The 16,790-nt window shown below is 44.7% G+C and overlaps 1 protein-coding gene across 7 annotated transcripts in view; it reads left to right on the top strand.

The window, feature by feature from the left end:
• TRIM66 (tripartite motif containing 66) overlaps nucleotides 1–4,963 on the top strand; it is a 57,101-nt gene extending 52,138 nt beyond the window's left edge. For all 7 annotated transcript variants that reach the window (XM_053203501.1, XM_027073207.2, XM_053203498.1 and 4 more), the window contains 5 exons: nucleotides 58–184; nucleotides 510–584; nucleotides 946–1,098; nucleotides 1,510–1,728; nucleotides 2,475–4,963. In XM_053203501.1, the coding sequence (XP_053059476.1) occupies nucleotides 58–184; nucleotides 510–584; nucleotides 946–1,098; nucleotides 1,510–1,728; nucleotides 2,475–2,534 (634 nt within the window). In that variant the 3' untranslated portion in view covers nucleotides 2,535–4,963. The remainder of the gene's footprint in view (nucleotides 1–57; nucleotides 185–509; nucleotides 585–945; nucleotides 1,099–1,509; nucleotides 1,729–2,474) is intronic.
• Nucleotides 4,964–16,790: the final 11,827 nt, after the last annotated feature.

Raw genomic sequence — 16,790 nt, forward strand, 5'->3', positions numbered from 1 at the left:
GGGAGGTGGTTCTGGGCCACCTGCTGATGCCTAATTTGGCCTCATCTGCCTCTGCAGGGGAGACTGGGTATGTACCTTGTGCCGCAGCCTGACCCAGCCCGAGATGGAGTACGACTGTGAGAATGCCCGCTATAATCAGCCTGGAATGCGGGCCACTCCTGGCCTGAGCATCTATGACCAGAAGGTAGGGAGGGGTTTCTGAAAACAAGGTTCCCTGCCTGGGGCAGCCTCCCTGTGCCAGGGGCTGAGGCCTTTCTGAGGGGGATGGGAAGTCTCTCCAGGTATCTCTCTGTTGGGCTATGCCTGACAGCTTGGCCCATGGGGTTTTTGCTATGGATTCCCTTCTGCCAGCTGTCTTCCTCTAGTCTAGCAGGCTGTGCTGTGCTTTAACGTGTTGGCCCACGCCCTGTGGGACAGAGCTGACCCCGCTGGAGTTATCAGGGTCACTGTCTTCAGTTCTTGAGATGGGGCCAGGCCGAAGTAACGTGCTGCCATTCTGGTTTCTGCAGAAGTGTGAAAAGCTGGTACTGTCCTTGTGCTGCCATAGCCTCAGCCTGCCCTTCCATGAACCTGTCAGCCCACTGGTAAGGAAGGCTTCCTGTTTGTGCCGGCGCTGAGGGCCCTGGGCCTGGGTGTGAGTCCAAGTGCTACCCTGGGGCGGGCTCAGGTCATGGCCGCTGGAAGTCTGATTAATCCGTGCATGGGCTAGCGGACTCAGTGTGGCCACTGCAGCCCCCCAGCCCAGCTGCTGCTACACCACACCTGACTTGACAGTGAAACATTCCTCCTTCTCCCTTTTTGTCTCCTTTCTTCTCTTTTCTTCTTGCTGCTGTTCTCTTGTGTCCTTTCACATCTGTTTCAACTCATTCTCCATCTCTCCCTCTTTCTTCTCTGTACCTCTACTTCTCTCTTCCTGCTTTGCTTCCCCTTCTTTGCTCCCCCAAGGCTCGGCATTACTACCAGATTATCAAGAGGCCCATGGACCTGTCAATCATTCGGAGGAAGCTGCAAAAGAAGGACCCAGCTCACTACACCACCCCAGAGGAGGTGGTGTCAGACGTCCGCCTCATGTTCTGGAACTGTGCGAAGTTCAATTATGTATGTCTTGCCTGTTTTCCCCCTCCTCTATTTCCCAGTGACCCCAAGACTCATGCCTGGATGGGGGATATCAGGTTTGGTCCTGAGCTGCCATAAGGACATGGGAACCTTTTAGGGTCTCCCATAGTGAGTGTTTAAAAGCTCTCTTCCACACTTGGGCCTCAGTGTGGACTCAGAAGGAAGAAGGGGGGAATGCTAGTGGTTGGCCCTCTGTGGGTAACTGTCAGGGTCACTTCTGCTTGAAGAGATGGTACTAAACTGGTTATCTTGAGTCTTCAGGAGAAAATGTCACATTCTAGACCTCCAGGAAACCTAGCCAGGCTTTGTGCTCTTTGTATAGCTCTTGAGGGACCTGGAAGAGATGGGGTGGTGGATACGGGCCAGACCATCACTGCTCTCCTTCCCCTTCAGCCCGACTCAGAGGTTGCAGAGGCCGGCCGCTGCCTGGAAGTGTTCTTTGAGGGCTGGTTGAAGGAGATCTACCCGGAGAAACGGTTTGCCCAGCCAAGGCAGGAGGACTCAGACTCCGAAGAGGTGTCAAGCGAGAGTGGGTATTCCACTCCGCAGGGTTTCCCATGGCCCCCCTACGTGCAGGAGGGCATCCAACCCAAGAGGCGGCGGCGACATATGGTAAAGAGTTGCTGCCAGCTGGCAGGCAGGTTGTGGGGCTGGTGGGTGGGCAGTCAGGGGGCACCCAAGCAGCGTGTATAGAGCAGCCTAAAGCAAAGCTGCTGGAGGCATAGAGAGTGCTCAGAAGGAACCCTTGCTCCCAAGCCTGTAGTCTAACAGGAAGTCAGGGCAGTGCAGGGCTCATCAAGTCTCATTACCACTGAGGCTTGGAACTCAGAGAGGTGGATGCGTCTGCCCAGGGTCACCCAGCAAATTAACAGCAGAATCAGGGTGGGAAGCCAGGTCTCCCGATTCACAGCTCAATGCTGATTCTTCTCCACTGTGGTCCCTGGAAGAAGAGAAACATCTGGTCTCAGGGCCTGGTCTCAAATTCCGTTTGGGAGAAAGGAAGGGATATTTTCAGCCCCTTGGTGTAGAGAAGGAGAGAGAGGTGTTGCTTACAGTAGAGAGAGCGCTTCTGACCTGTGTCTGGTCCCACATATGCAGACATGGGACACAGTTCAGTGCTGTTTCATTCCACTGAAATGTCTTGCCTGCCTGCCTGCTGTGTGCAGCCATCCCCAGTTGTTTACATCACTTGGCCCACCATGTTTAGTGGCTGCAGTGAGTTTTGCTGTTGCATTCCCGGGGCAGAGGAAAACACTTTGGCTCTGGGGAGTCCCAGTCTGGACACTTTGCCTTTGCACGTTAATAAGCACTACCTTTGGTTATTTTGATTCCACACACACATATTTTTTTTCTTTCAGGAGAATGAAAGAGCAAAAAGAATGTCATTCCGCCTGGCCAGCAGCATCTCCCAGGTGTGAGAGCTGGCGGTACAGCGAGCACTCTGGCAGCTGGTGCCTCATGCTGTTGACCACTCCTCCCCACCTTTCAGCTCATTCTCTTCAGATCATGGATGTGAGACAAGTCTTGTCGAGCTGTGTAGTGCTCTTTGCCGTTTGCATCTTACAACATTCATTTGGGAGCCATAGTGCATCCACTACAGAGAAGATTTCAGTAATAAACAGCAAAGAGGGAGGTGTTCCCTATTACCAGAAAAATCAGATGTGTGGGGTCCACTTGACAAGACCAAGTCTGGTCAGGCTTGGGAGGACTTAACTTCCTTGGTGACTGCTCTCTGCTGAGGAGAGCAGACTTTTCTCACCTTTCAGTGTGCAAGGCTCAGGAGCAATGTATCTATCTGAAGTCCTCCTGGGTCCAGAAGAGGGTAAAAGAAGGGAGAGAGGTTCTGACATATGGCAGGCCTGTGATCCCTGGCCCAGCACAGCCAAAGACTGTCACTGTTTGCCTTTGTTTGGCCTGCCAGGACAGGAAGCTCCCCTGGGCAGGGTGATGGAGGCTTCCAGAGGCCATAGGTCTCAATTGGTGCCTATTCGGGTTCTAATGGTTTTCAGGGTATTTGTTTCTCATGCTCCCTGTCCCGATGTTGACTTAGGTGGCCGCTATGAAAGTGCTCTAGGTGGTATGTATGGCATTCTTGACGGGGCCAGGTGGCTGTGCAGGGACCACCGACAGCTTCAGGCTCAGACGTGCAGGCTTAAGGAGATGTCAACTTCAGAGCCTGTCCTCTGTGCCACTTACTTTGGGTTAATAACTCTTCTTTAGTGTCAGAACCTGCCTTCCTAGAAGTGATTGTCAGTGGCCATCCCTTCATTGTCTCCACTCAGAGATCTGGAGCCCGAGTTCTGCTTGGGTAAACCTGAGAGTTGGGTTGGGCAAGGGGAGTGACCCAGAACTGGCTCGCTGTGCTAGGCTTCTCCTCTGTCGTAGAGATCCTAGTTCTCAGCCTTTCCACGTTCGCAGAGCCAAAGATCAGAAGTGAGTTCTCGGACTCACTCACCCCCAGGCTGTCTGCAGCCCCAAAAAAAGTCAGGACTCTACTGGCAGCCCTTTTCTGTTGGAGGTTGGAGAAGGCCAAAGGGACTGCCAGGAGCGTGGTGTAATCATTCATGGGGGAAGTTCTGTCTAGGGTAGAGAAGAGGAAACTGACAGGTGAGAAGCCAGTGTCCTTCAGTGACTTTGGAGCAACTTCAGGACATCACTTCTCCGAGAATGCAGAAGGAAATGTTCTGGAAGCCATGGGAACAGGAATTCCAGACTCTATCTCAGATGGAGATGGATCTTCATGGTCCGTGTGGGGTGTTTGGGGAAGGCTGCATAGGCAGATGCTGGGGGTCAAGCTACTTCCTCAGCCAGGACTTAGTTGAGAAGGACCCTATTGCTGATGGTGTTGGGGGAGCTGCAGACCTGGCGCTTCAGTGGGCTGGCCCAGAGACATCACTTTGTCGTGGCTTGGCTTTATTTTTGCTAAAAGATGAAATTTAAGGAAGCTGTTGTTTGTAGGGCCTTTGTTAAGGGGAACATTGTGCTCAGAGAAAGCTCTGCTTTCCTTGTCAGTCGGTGGTGCTGCTCATTTCCTTTGCCACCCAGGCTGAGAGGCCATCCTCCGCCGGCCATTCTTTCACCAGCACCTGCCAGGCTCTCCTGCGCAGACAGGCTTCCATAATCCCGTTTCCCAGTTTGGGGTAACTAAGTCTTTCGTGCTTCACTAGCCAGGCAATCTTTAGACCTAGCCCTCTGTTCTTTGGGGCTCACATGACTCTCTGGCTTGGGCTCTGGCCACTTTCCTTTCAATGTTTGAATCGTTTTCTCTGTTTAGTTCACTTGGCGAGGTTCCCTCTGTAATTACCTCATGAATTCATGCTCTAGGTCATCTTTCCTGTGTTGTGGCCCCCATTTCCACCTTCCCTGAGTGAGAATCATGGTGCTTTGTGTCAGATAGCCAGGTGAGGGCTGTGACAGTCTCAAACCTGACTGAGATCCTTCCACAGGACCAACCGGAGACCACAAATATAAAGCAGAAATGCGGGGCTAAATGCTTAGCTCCCCTTTTATTCGTGAAGCTCCTAGCTGGGTATAGCCTGCTGGGCCAGGGGATCGTAGTAACGTAGTCGAGAGTCACATATTCCTTTCCTACCGCAGAGACCCTGCATGCTGAGAGGCCCACTTTCGGCACCTGAGCAGATGTAGGGTATCCTCCCTGCAAGGGTGCAAGGTCATGGCCCACCACACCACCCCTGCACTGCTTACCCCACACCACTGCCCTCCCCCAGGCTTTTCCTGTGTACTTAGCACCAATGTTTTGTGTCATGGTTTTTGTTTTGTTTTGTTTTGCATGCAGAAAACAGAACATGACTTTTTATAAATTAAAGAAAAAAAAGCTGCTAGCTGAGTGACTGACTTCAGTGGCTCTTCCTTAACATCTGAGCTGTTCCTGCTTTTGACTCACTCCCACAATGGCCCCTTTTGAAGTCAGGGAAGTCCTTTGGCCCTTGACAAAGTCATGAAATGGAAATACAGCAAGTTCCGGGGCCTCACAGAATAGAATGCAGTCCTAGAGGAGAAGTTGGGCTCCTTGGACGTGGGAGAAACAGGAGAGCCAAGCGGCTTCAGTGGAGGCAAAGGGGGGGTTTCAGTGCAAACACTGCTGCAGGATGAATTGCAGAGTCCTCTTCCAGAACGTGGGCAGGCTGGCCCTACCTGACTCCTAATAATTGCCAACTATACCCTCTGCAGGTCCTCCTCCCACAGTGGCAGCTGCTGGGCCCTCTGTAGGCTCTGCGCCAGGCAGTCCTCACCATCAGACTTGGTGGGTTCTGGCTCCCTGTGCCCTCTTCTGGTGACAGCTCTTTGCCTTGCTCCTAAGACCTAGACCCCTCCTTATTTGTTCCTGGGCTCCGCTCTGCTCCCTCTCTGACTCCAGGATGCCCCCTGTAGTTTTCCCTTCTGAACCCCCCAACACCTTCTGGATCACCATGCCCTGTGCTTCCTCTTCTGCTTCTCCCTCCCTCCCTGCTGTTTATTTAAATGCCTGCTCCTTTAGCTCAGTTTCCTGACCCTCTCTCTCTCTTTCTTTGTTCTCCCAGTCTTTCAGCCTTCTCCTGGTGGGCTGCTTCCTTCCCTACCCTGAACCTGTGGCCCATCACACACTGACCTTTTTTATCAGCATCCTGAACTTTCTTATCCTCTCCATCTCAAAACTTCCCCTGAAACTGCCAACCATTCTCCATTTTCTGCATCAGCTTATTTGCTGCTCTGTCTTCCTGGGTTGCTAAACATGACAGATTCAGAGTTGACACCCTCAGATGGGCTGTCAGCATTGAATGGGTATCTTTGATGTGATTGCGTTGCTCTCTGTCCACGCCCCTCATCTTTGCTTTCAGCCAACGACTGACCTCACTGCCTATTCACAGAAAAGTCCCTAAAGCAAGAACCTCCTTGCCCATTGGCTCCTTTCTCCTTCCCATCTGTCTGTGTCTACATCCCTCCTCACATCCTTCCCTTTTGCTCCTGTTGGGTGCTCTGTTTCTTGAATCCTGCTGTATGGCCTCCAAGACTTTGCTCTGCCCCTCATCCACTGCCCCATTTGCTGGGGTCTTAACTTCCCTCTCACTGGTGCTCCACATAGCCTACAAACAAGCAAAGGTCTCCCCAAGACTAAAGCAAAACGCTTAGGGTATGTTGCCCCTTATACATTTTCCTTATTAGCCAAGTTTCTTTTTTTTTTAATTTTTATTAAAAAATTTTTTTTAACATTTATTTATTTTTGACAGAAACAGAGCATGAGTGGGGGAGGGGCAGAGAGGGAGACACAGAATCCAAAGCCAGCTCCAGGCTCTGAGCTGTCAGCACAGAGCCTGACATGGGGCTCGAACCCACGAATCACGAGATCATGAGCTGAAGTTGGATGCTCAACTGACTGAGCCACCCAGGAGCCCCCAAGTTTCTTTAAAAAAAGGATTTTTTCCATTAGTTCTTCTCAGTTGCTCTTCAACCCTACACAGTTTTTCAAAAAAGTCACCAGTGACCACCCATTGCCAAATAGAAAGAAGACCTTTCAGTCCTCAGCTGTCTGGAACTCTCCACAGCATTTCTACCACTTCCTCTTTGAAACAGCCCCTTCACATGGCCTTTATGACGCCATAGGTCCCTGGATTATTCTCTTACCTGTTAGCCACACAGGCTGAGCTTTTCTTAAAATCTTGACAAGGGAACACATCCATAGCGCTTTGTGGTCTCTCCCCTTCAGGAATTGGGCCATCAGGAGGAAGCACAGCCGTTCTGCTCCCCACCCTCTAAGTCTCCCGTTTTTCTTGAGTCCGTTTCTTCTCCTGGACTCAGTTCACCCCATGCCAGTCATGTTTATGAACTCTCTAGGGAGGACAGCATCTGTGAGCCCTTCCCTCTCTTTTTCCCAGTACATCATGGAGACAGGTTTTAGCTTTAGTCACCAAGAGGTCCCATCTAAATCAGCCCACGAATGTGGATTGAGCCTTACCAAGAAACAGTTTGATAAATGGGATTCCCAGGCTGATGGGCAGCTCCCAAGTACAAGTTAGAGGCACTTGGGATCATGGTATACCATGTTGCCATGCATGGTTCAGTGAGCTCCTAACCAGGAGGAGGATCCTGGCAGGGGTGAGTGTAATACTCACTGGTAATACTGGTAATACTCTGGTAGAGGGAAAACTGAGAAGTGCTGTGATTCATCACTTGCTTGGGGCTCTACTGAGGTCATCCTGGCCTCTTTTAGCCAGGTCTTTCCCATCTGATCATCACCACCTGCTTGCTCCAGTTGTTCCTAGAGCTGGAGGTAGATGGTGGTTGTTTTCTTGGAGGTGGGGAAATATAGTAGAAACTTACGTGACTTGAGATGCTGAACACCTAAATTTCACCTCTGCCAGTTATGAGCTTTGTGACCTTGGGTACAGTTTCCCCTTCTATAGAGTTGGTGGAGGGGGGAGGGTTGAAAACAGTGATCTCTCAGAGGCTTTATAGCTGGAAAGATGGTGATACTGATTCTAACTCTAAAGCTCAGGCCACACAGGGAGCAAGGGAATGTTGGGGAGTCTTGGCCAAGATAGGGCAAAGGGACTCATAGGCCAAACTGAGGTGCTTTGAGGAAAGCAGTTTTGAGCTGCTTCTTGAACTGTATGCCCATTCCTCAAGCTGCATCTCTTTCTTGGATATCCAGGGTGAATTCCTCTTAGGCCTTTTTCAGAAGTGGCCATTGGATCCAAAGTGGTTGGGGGCAGGTGGGAGGAATATTGTAAAGGGAAGTGTCACTGATCTTAAAAGGACCTACACATTCAAGAACAAATTAAAAAATAACACTTTTCTTTACCAATAATTGTGTCCTGGAGTGTTTCTTCAGTAGCAATGGTTGAACCTACTTCATGGTCTTTTTGCCTCATCATTAAGAACCCAAGGTGGGGAATGGACTGGGAAGCCTTCTCTCTAGGGAAGAACTCAGCTCTCTGCTTCTTATTGAATGAACACAGCCCATTCCTCAAAATTAAGGCAATGAGGTTGAGGTGGAGTTAGGGGAAAACCACCTGAGTGCCCACCACTTCTAGGCAATGAACACCTCAAGAATGTTCCTTTATCTAGTGCCATTCCCCAGTCGCCTAGACTTAGCTGTCTTCTCTGCCCACTCTATGCCAGTGGTGTCTAGCCATTTAGGGTGTAAGGACATTGTTCTGAATATTCATCATTCACTTTAACTGCATAGAATCTGAACCCCTTTCCTATTTGGATGAATTCCCCACTTCAGGAGTCTTGGGAGGAAGAGCTAACTCCTCACTACAGTAGCTAAATGTACTAAAATCTTGATTTACCATGTCCCTGGTAGCCAGGATACAGTTCTAATGGTAGTCATTAAAAAAAGCATGGGGGGGGGGTGGTGGCTCAGGGACCACAGAGACTTCTTGGTGGTGGTATTGGTTGCAGGTAGGTGAGGTTTCCATGGCAGCAAGAGCAGCAGAACAAGTTGAAGCCCCTGGTGCCTGATGGCAGGGATGGTTCCTACAGCAGACCAGTTAGCTCCTAGTTCTCTCGCCTTTCCAACGGCTCTATGAACTCTCTAAACAAATATTTTAAGAAACTCATTTTCTGCTTAAATTAACCAGAATTGGTTTCTTTTACTTGGAACTAAGCACCCTAACTGATGCAGAAATCTCAGAGAATCTAGTGAAGTCAGGGACCCACTCTCCAAGCTCCAGACCCACATGTCCTATGGTCTATTGGACACCTCCACTTGGGTGTCTCAATGTCACCTGACATACTAGCCAGTCCCTGGCACCCTTAACATATTCTTCTTCAATATTCCCTATCTTGGAAGCCAGGGATGCGGGAAGAAAACCAGGAGGATGTGGTGTCAGAGAAGTTTGTGTTTCAAGGAAGGATGATCATCACTTTTAATATTTAAAATGATACCTGAAAGTCTTCTCTAACCTTATCCCTTTCCAGACTGGCCCAAGTACCTGAAACCTTATCCACACCTCCTCTGAGTTTTCTTCTGTGTTTGTCCTTACTGATTTTCTAAGTACTATCTTTCTCCAGGTCCCGGGGACATCAGCCTGTCCACTCTGAACTCCTCCGTTTCCATGGCAAGCAACTACAGCAAGCCTACTCCCCAGAGCAAGCCCTGTCCTGACAGGCAGGCCTATAGCAGACCTGTTCCTCTTGCACATGTGGCCAATCTACTATTTTATCCACTAGGCAGTAAAGGAAGAGCCTAGTCCAGGGCCTAATATAAAAATAAGTACCAAAAAATTAAAAATAGCAAAGTCTAAATAAATACCCAGTGTCTAAGTTTTAACCCCATTAATTATTCATTTTCTAACAATTCCACAATATTTCTCCATGAATGCTGAACCTACAGAGCAGGAGACCCAGCGTACAGCAAGCCCAGGAAGCTTAGGAACATCCTTTTGGTCCAGTGGGCAAATAATGCTCTGTTTTTGATATAAGAGTGCAGGCTCAACTGCTGCAACAACAAAAGAGACCCCAAAATAAAGGGGCTTAAAAAATAGCAATGTATTTCTTTTTCAGGTGACAGTCTGAGAGGTAAGCAAGAAGTCTTTTTCAGGTGACAGTCTGAGAGGTAAACAAGCAGTTTAAGGTGGGTAGATGGCTCTTCTCTTCGAGGCTGTCAAAGAACCCAAGTTCTTTATAAGTTCTGGTGTCACCATTCTCTAGGATTCAACCAGGGATTGAAGTGGTTAACCAGCTTATCTGTGTGCCTGCCTTGAGGAAGGGTAAAGAGAGAGGAAGTGGAGGGCAAGCAGTTTCATTTAAAACCTGTGTCTTGGGAGTTGTATACATTGCTGCTTCTGAAATGCAAATTAGTGAAGCATTCCATATTTTTAAGTATGAGCTTTGAATCAAAGTCATTGTTAGATTTCTTCCATGCATGTATGTGTTCCAGTAACGCCAATGGGATGGTGTTAGAATAGAGTTGCATGGATAAAATCTGGTTCAGAAAAGAAAAAACACAAACAAAAGCCCTGTGTCTTGGAAGTTGTGCACATCACTGCTTCTCAAAATCAGTGGGCCAGATCTTATTCCTGAGACAACATCCAGCCTCAGAGGAGGCTTGGAAACATGAACACCATAGCCTCAGCCAAAGGATTGAGACCTGGTGCTGGTGGAAGCAGTTGCTCTTCTCTAGGGTTATACTATCCATTTGTTCCAGTGAGTCCCAGGCGTGGCCCACTGACAGGGTCACTTCATGGCAAAGGCTGTGCCAGGACCATGTCTCTGTGCCTTCTTAAGTTTATTAATTAGCTGAGTGGAGCATTCATCCTCTCTGTCCTGGATAAAATGTATCTCTGGGTAGCCAAATATTTGATGAGCGGAAGTGTCTCTTTCAAAAGTATTTCAGCTAATAATTGAAGGGTTGGTAGTTTGGAATATCACCATTTTTCAACCCCTAATGAATTCATGAATCTGGGTGATGACCACGCATGGCTACCCATATCACGAAAAGAGAGACATGTAGACATTACATGCCTCCTGATTGAAGAACACAATATCACCTATGAAATGCTTCCAAACAGATAGGATCTGAAACTAATCAGGCCTCTAGATCTACCTACCAATTAACAGATGTAGCTCCCACATGACAGAAAATGCAAAGAATAGAGGAACACCTTGAATGACATCACAAGGATACAGTCAGCAAAATTCAGTCTGTGGAACCCATAGGACAAGTGATCTGGTTTCTTCAACAAACATATTGCAAGGGGGATAACGTGGGATGGACAGGAAACATGGATTAAAGAGACTTAAAAAGCATATAAATCAATTGTGAAGTATGGAACTTACTTACGTCCTGATTTAAAGTAAAAATATCATGAGGCAATTGGGAAAAGCTGAACACTAACAGGATATTTGATGATACCAAAAACTTACTATTTTTCATGTTATTTTTATTTTGTTATTTTACATTTTTATTATTTTAGAGGGTAAGGGTTTGTTTTAGTACAATATTAGAAACAATAAAAAGCCTATAGAAGATGGTTAAATAATTACTAGAACATAATTTTAAATGATATTTAAGGAATTTATAGGACATACTTTAAATGAGACAAAAATTCTCGAAATCTTTGTTTGGACTAAGAATCTGCCCAGAGTAATGGATGCATAAAGGGAGAAGAAAATTCCAAAGTTCTTCTGACTTGAGAAACCTCTCGAGTATTTCTGGAAACAGAGACATCAGTTTAAACAATTATCAAAAGAGGAATAAATTATTAATGCAAGCAAACAGATTTGCAGATTAGATTACCTTTTATAAAACATAACGCTCTCTGAAGCACAGGATGCTTTTGTATGAATAACATTTCCAAGGCTCACTGAACAACCCTGCTCTGTTTTCTGTTACTATAAATTTTCACACAGTCTCCACAGTGGATAGAGATGTCTAGAAGATTGTCTAGTCTTTACTGTTAGTTGGACTAGGTTGATTCTCACTAGCAGCTAGAATGGCCTAAATTTTCAAGTCTGAGCACTAAAATGCTATCATTTTACTTTAAGACAAAATTTCCTGCCTAAGAAGCTTTAAGTGTATAATAGAAAAGAGAATAACAACTACATAAAGTGCCTGGTCCTTAGATCAAATACTAGATACCAGATCCAAAAACAAACCAACCAACCCAGTTGTAAAGGACATTATTTGGACAAGTGGGAAAATGTTAATATGGGTTGGTAGCTTGTGTTGATATGAAATTTCCTGAGCATGATAATTTGAACTGTGGTTGAAGGGGAGAATGCTAAAGTATTTAGGGATGAAGTGTCATGTTGCATGCAACTCTTAAAGGTTCATAAAAATGATGTGTTATATTACTAAAGTAAATGTGGCAAAAACTTAACAATTGGTAATTGTAGATGAAGGGTGTTTGGGTGTTAATTACACTGTTCTTGGGAGGAGAAGGGCAAATTTAACAAATAGAATATGAGGCATGCATCTAGAATGGCAACAGGGAAAATACTTATGAGATGATGCCCATCAAAAAAAAAAAAAAGCAGAACACAGAATTATATGTAAAATCAAAGGAAAAAAAGATATAAATAGATTAAAATGTTGTCAGTGGTTATATATTAGGGTGGTAGCATTATGGTGTATATTAGGGTGGTAGCGTTATGATTTTCCTGCTTTTTCTCCAAACTTTGCACTAAAAGGTTATACTACTTTTACACTTATGCAAATATGTAAACTTTTATCATGGTGTGTTTCAAATATCATCCTGTGTGTCTTAGCTCATTCCCCCCTTCTCAGAGAGCTTGTCCTAACCACACAATCTGAAGTGGACCTCAGGCACTTTCTCTCACAACCTTGTTTTATTGTCATCATAGCACTTACTACTATATCGTTTATCTTTTACTGGCTTTCTTGCTTATTGTCTTAGTCACCTCTCATACGATGTAAGCTTCCTGAGAGCGGAAATCTTGCCCAGACCCTAGAACAGTGCCTGTAGCTGCTCAATGGATATATGTTGAATGAATACCTCAGGTCTTTGTCATCCAGACTCCCATTTTACTGGGGACTCTCAAGTCTTGAGAAGGGGAAGAACTTGTCCAACGTTCCTCACAAGTTAGTGGCGATGTCGAACTAGAACTCAAGCTTTGTGACTCAGGTCTCTATAGTGTCTTCTTTCAAAATTTCTCAGGCTGAAATAGCTCCTGAGCACCAGACAAGTGGCAGAAGTAAAAGAGGATGCACAGAGCATTCCCCTTGTTGCAGTGTGCCAGAAGCCCCATAGGTGGCGCCAGCAGCACTTATGTAGCTCTAGGGAAACTCTGGAAAAGGTGGTAAAGGCAAACTCCAGAGAGACATTTTGATGAGAAGCAGGATATCTGACAGTCTTAAATTGTCTCTCTACCTATTGCTCATTAGTTGTGAAGGAGAAAAAATATACAGTAATTATACAGAGGAGAAATCCACACCTTGACTGTGTGATCAAAATAGCATCACGGATGAGGGACAGATGGAGGTATTGTGAGTCCAGAAGTGATACACTGATGAGGGCACATCACTTATATAGTAACGAAGCCCGGAATGCACAACCTGAATCTAATGGGAAAGACATCAGACAAGCTAAAAATGAGAAATGTTATGTTAGGGTCAGGGGATAGGGGACAAGATTTTTTAAAATTGTCCTTGTCACTAATGACAAAGAAAAATTGTAAAAATGTTCTAGATTAAAAGAGGCTAAAGAGACATGACAGCTAAATGCAATACCTGAGACTAGACTCAGCTATTGAGTCCTGGGTCCTGTACTGGAGGGCAGGAAATGCTATCAAGGGCATTATTTGGTCAATTGACAAAATTGGAATGTGGACAGTACACTGCGTTATTGTATCAATTTAAATATACTACAGCTGATAACTGTACTGGGTTATAATAGAATATCATTATTTTTAGGGAGTGTGCACTGGAGTGTTTAGGAGCAAAAGGCCAGAGTGTATGACACTTAATTTTAAAGGGTGCAGGAAAAAAACTGTGTGTGTGTATAAATATATAAATATATATTTATTTATAATTCAAAGATATAAAGTATATTATATATTTATATATACTTTATATCTTTGAATTATAAAGTATATATGAATATATAAATATAAATAAATATAAATATATAATATATATTTATAAATATATAAAATATGTATTTATAAATATATAAATATAAATATAAATATAAATATAAATATAAATATAAATATAAATATAAATATAAATATATAAATACATAATATACTTTATATCTTTGAATTATAAAAATATGTATACATGTATATGTAGATATAAACAAAGCAAATGGGGTAAAATATTAAGAGGTGAATCTGGGTAAAGATTCCTTTTACTATTTTTTCTTTTTACTATTGGATTTTCTTTTTATTATTTTTATTTTTGCCATTTTTCTGTAAGTTTGAAATTATTTCCAAATATAAATTTACAAAGCAAAACCACATTGAAGGATGGTGGTTCCAGGTGCCTCCCCTGCCCACCCTTCTTTCTGTGGCACAATTCAGAGCTGGTGTCCTGCCTCACTTGTGTGTGACTTCTGCTGTCCCTTTGCTTCAGTCATTTCTCTCCTGAAAAGACTGAGTTTGCCTTCCAGCCTGTGAGGCTGAGGCCTAAGCTGGAAGGGGTGGAACTACTCTGTCCATGGCTGGGAAATGTTGCTGAAGCCTCTGTAAGGTGAGGTGGAGAAGCAGTGGAGGGCTCTGAGTCCTGTCTTCACCCCCGACTCTGGTCTCTGGGGCCTGAGGATATCCATGGGGTCAGCTCATTGGAAGCAATCAGGCTCAGGCTAGGTTTCCCCAGTCATTCTGAAGAGGCATCTGGTACCTGGGGGGCTAAGTTGGGCTGGGTGTGGCGTGAGCCTTGGCAGTATTGGGACAAGGAGGGCTTTGCTACCCTTTCCCTCTACCTACAGTTCCTTGGAAGAGACACAATTCATTTTCTCTCCTGAGTCTGGCATGCTGGACACCCCTGAATCATCAGGAATCCTTCCAATCTTCCAATGATTTACTTTGCATTAAATCAGCAAAATTGGAGGTCAGGTGATAGGAAGAACATTTGCCCCAGGTCTGACCCTGCATTTCTTTCTGGGATGACTTCTGGTGGTGTTTCCCCCGGGTCCCATACCCAACAAGTAAGAGGGAATTCATCCCTCCAACCCCATGCTGGGTCTGCCTCTCACCCAGATCTTCTCATAGGAGAGGGAGGTCAATCTTTGCAGTCAACTGGAGAAAAATGCAGACAGTCTGGACTAAGGCTCCAGTTCCCTTTTACTCACGTTGTAAGCCAAGCAAAAAGAGATTACTCCCTCTTACCTGAGCTCAGTAAATAAAGTTCTAGACCATGAAATCCCCTAGGCGTAGCCCAAAAATGTTTGAATGAGCTAATCAAACTACCAGATGACTGGTGTTTTCATCATTAAACCACCAGAAGACTCACTGTGAGCTTTAGTTACTCTTTTGGCCAACTTTGTATTGGAGAATGCTGAAGACTGAGGTAATGGCTGACTTGCACCATAGCATGCCACAGGTAAGAGAGGAAGTGATGCCTAATGGTTAGAGCACAGAGTCAGGATCACCCAGATGGGACTCACCCTTACTAGCTATGTAGTTTTGGACAGGTCGCTCCAACACACAGTACTTCCGTTTCTTTGTCTGTAAAATGGGGATGATGATAGGACCTACCTCATGAGGTTGTTGTGGGGATTGAATACATTAGAATATATAAAGCATTTGGGACAGTGCCTGGCATAGAGCTGGTGACATTAGGTGAGTTAGTATAACCTGTATTTTATGAAAACTGAGACACAAAGAGGCTGGCACTTTCTTGGTCCTTCAGGGAAGAGTCAACAGAATAATTTTCCATAATATATCAGGTTTGCTACCTGGCTGACAGCAATATATAATCAAGTTGTAAGGTACAACCCAACTTCAAAGTTTGAAAAATGAAAAAATGTGGATTTTAAAATCCATGAACTATAAAGCACTACTTAATTATTTTATTTTTAAATTGAGATATAATTCATATACCATAAAATTCACCCTTTTAAAGTGCACAATTCAGTGTTGTTTAGTGTATTCACAAGGTTGTGCAACCATCACCACTGGGATTAGATTAGAGCATTTTCATCACCCTAAAAAGAAACCCCACACCTGTTAGCATTCTCCCCCCATTCCCCACCTTTTCACAGTCTCTGGCAACCACTTAATCTACTTTCCCTATATATAGATTTGCCTATTCTGGACATTTCACATACATGGAATAATGCAATATATGGATGTTTGCATCTGTCTTCTTGCACTTAGCATAATATTTTCAAGGTTTATCTATGTTGTACCATGTATATGTTCTTTGTTCCTTTTTATGGCCAAGTAATATTCCATTGTATGGATACACCAGTGCATATGGCATGAAGTACACATGCAAATTCACTTCTTTTCGTGTGCCCATGGTTTGGCCATGCCATCGTTTGTTCAAAAGACCATTCCCACCCCCCCTCCCCCCATTGAATTATCTTGGCACTCTTGTCAATTGGTCAGTGATGCATGGGTTTATTTCTGGACTCTCAATTCTATTCCATTGGTCTATATGTTTATCCTTATGCCAGCCTGGCAGTCTTAATTAACATAGCTTTATAGTAAATTTTAAAATCAGGAACTGTGAGCCCCCCCCCCCCAACTTTGTTTTTTTTCAGGTTGTTTTCCCTGCTCTGGATTTCTTGCAACTCCCTATGAATTTTAGGATCAGATTGTCAATTTCTGCAAAAAAAGCAGCTGAGATTTTGATAAGGATCACATTGAATTTGTAGGTGAATTTGGGGAGTATTGCTATCTTAACAATATCAAGTCTTCCATCCCATTGAAACATTAATTTAGTTTTGGTGTATACTAACTTGACTTGAATTGGTTTTATTTGACAAGGAGGCTGGGTCAGACATCCACGGTTTATCAGAAAAACTGAGTTAATTGTCAAATGTTTCATTTTGAACTGTGGGGATAAGGTACATTTTTATTTTTGTCAAGGTAGGAGAAGAGAAAAAATAGAAAGACTTGCATAAATTTGTAGAGCCTACCAGAATCAAAGATAGAGCTCATTAGGAAAAAGTTACATTTTTCAAAGACATGTCCCCATTCAAAAAATTGTAATATAACACATAATTATAGATTAGAAAAATTACAGAGTGGTTTTTTTG

The sequence above is a fragment of the Acinonyx jubatus genome, chromosome D1 (assembly GCF_027475565.1).
Source record: "Acinonyx jubatus isolate Ajub_Pintada_27869175 chromosome D1, VMU_Ajub_asm_v1.0, whole genome shotgun sequence".
NCBI classification, from domain to species: Eukaryota; Metazoa; Chordata; class Mammalia; order Carnivora; family Felidae; genus Acinonyx; species Acinonyx jubatus.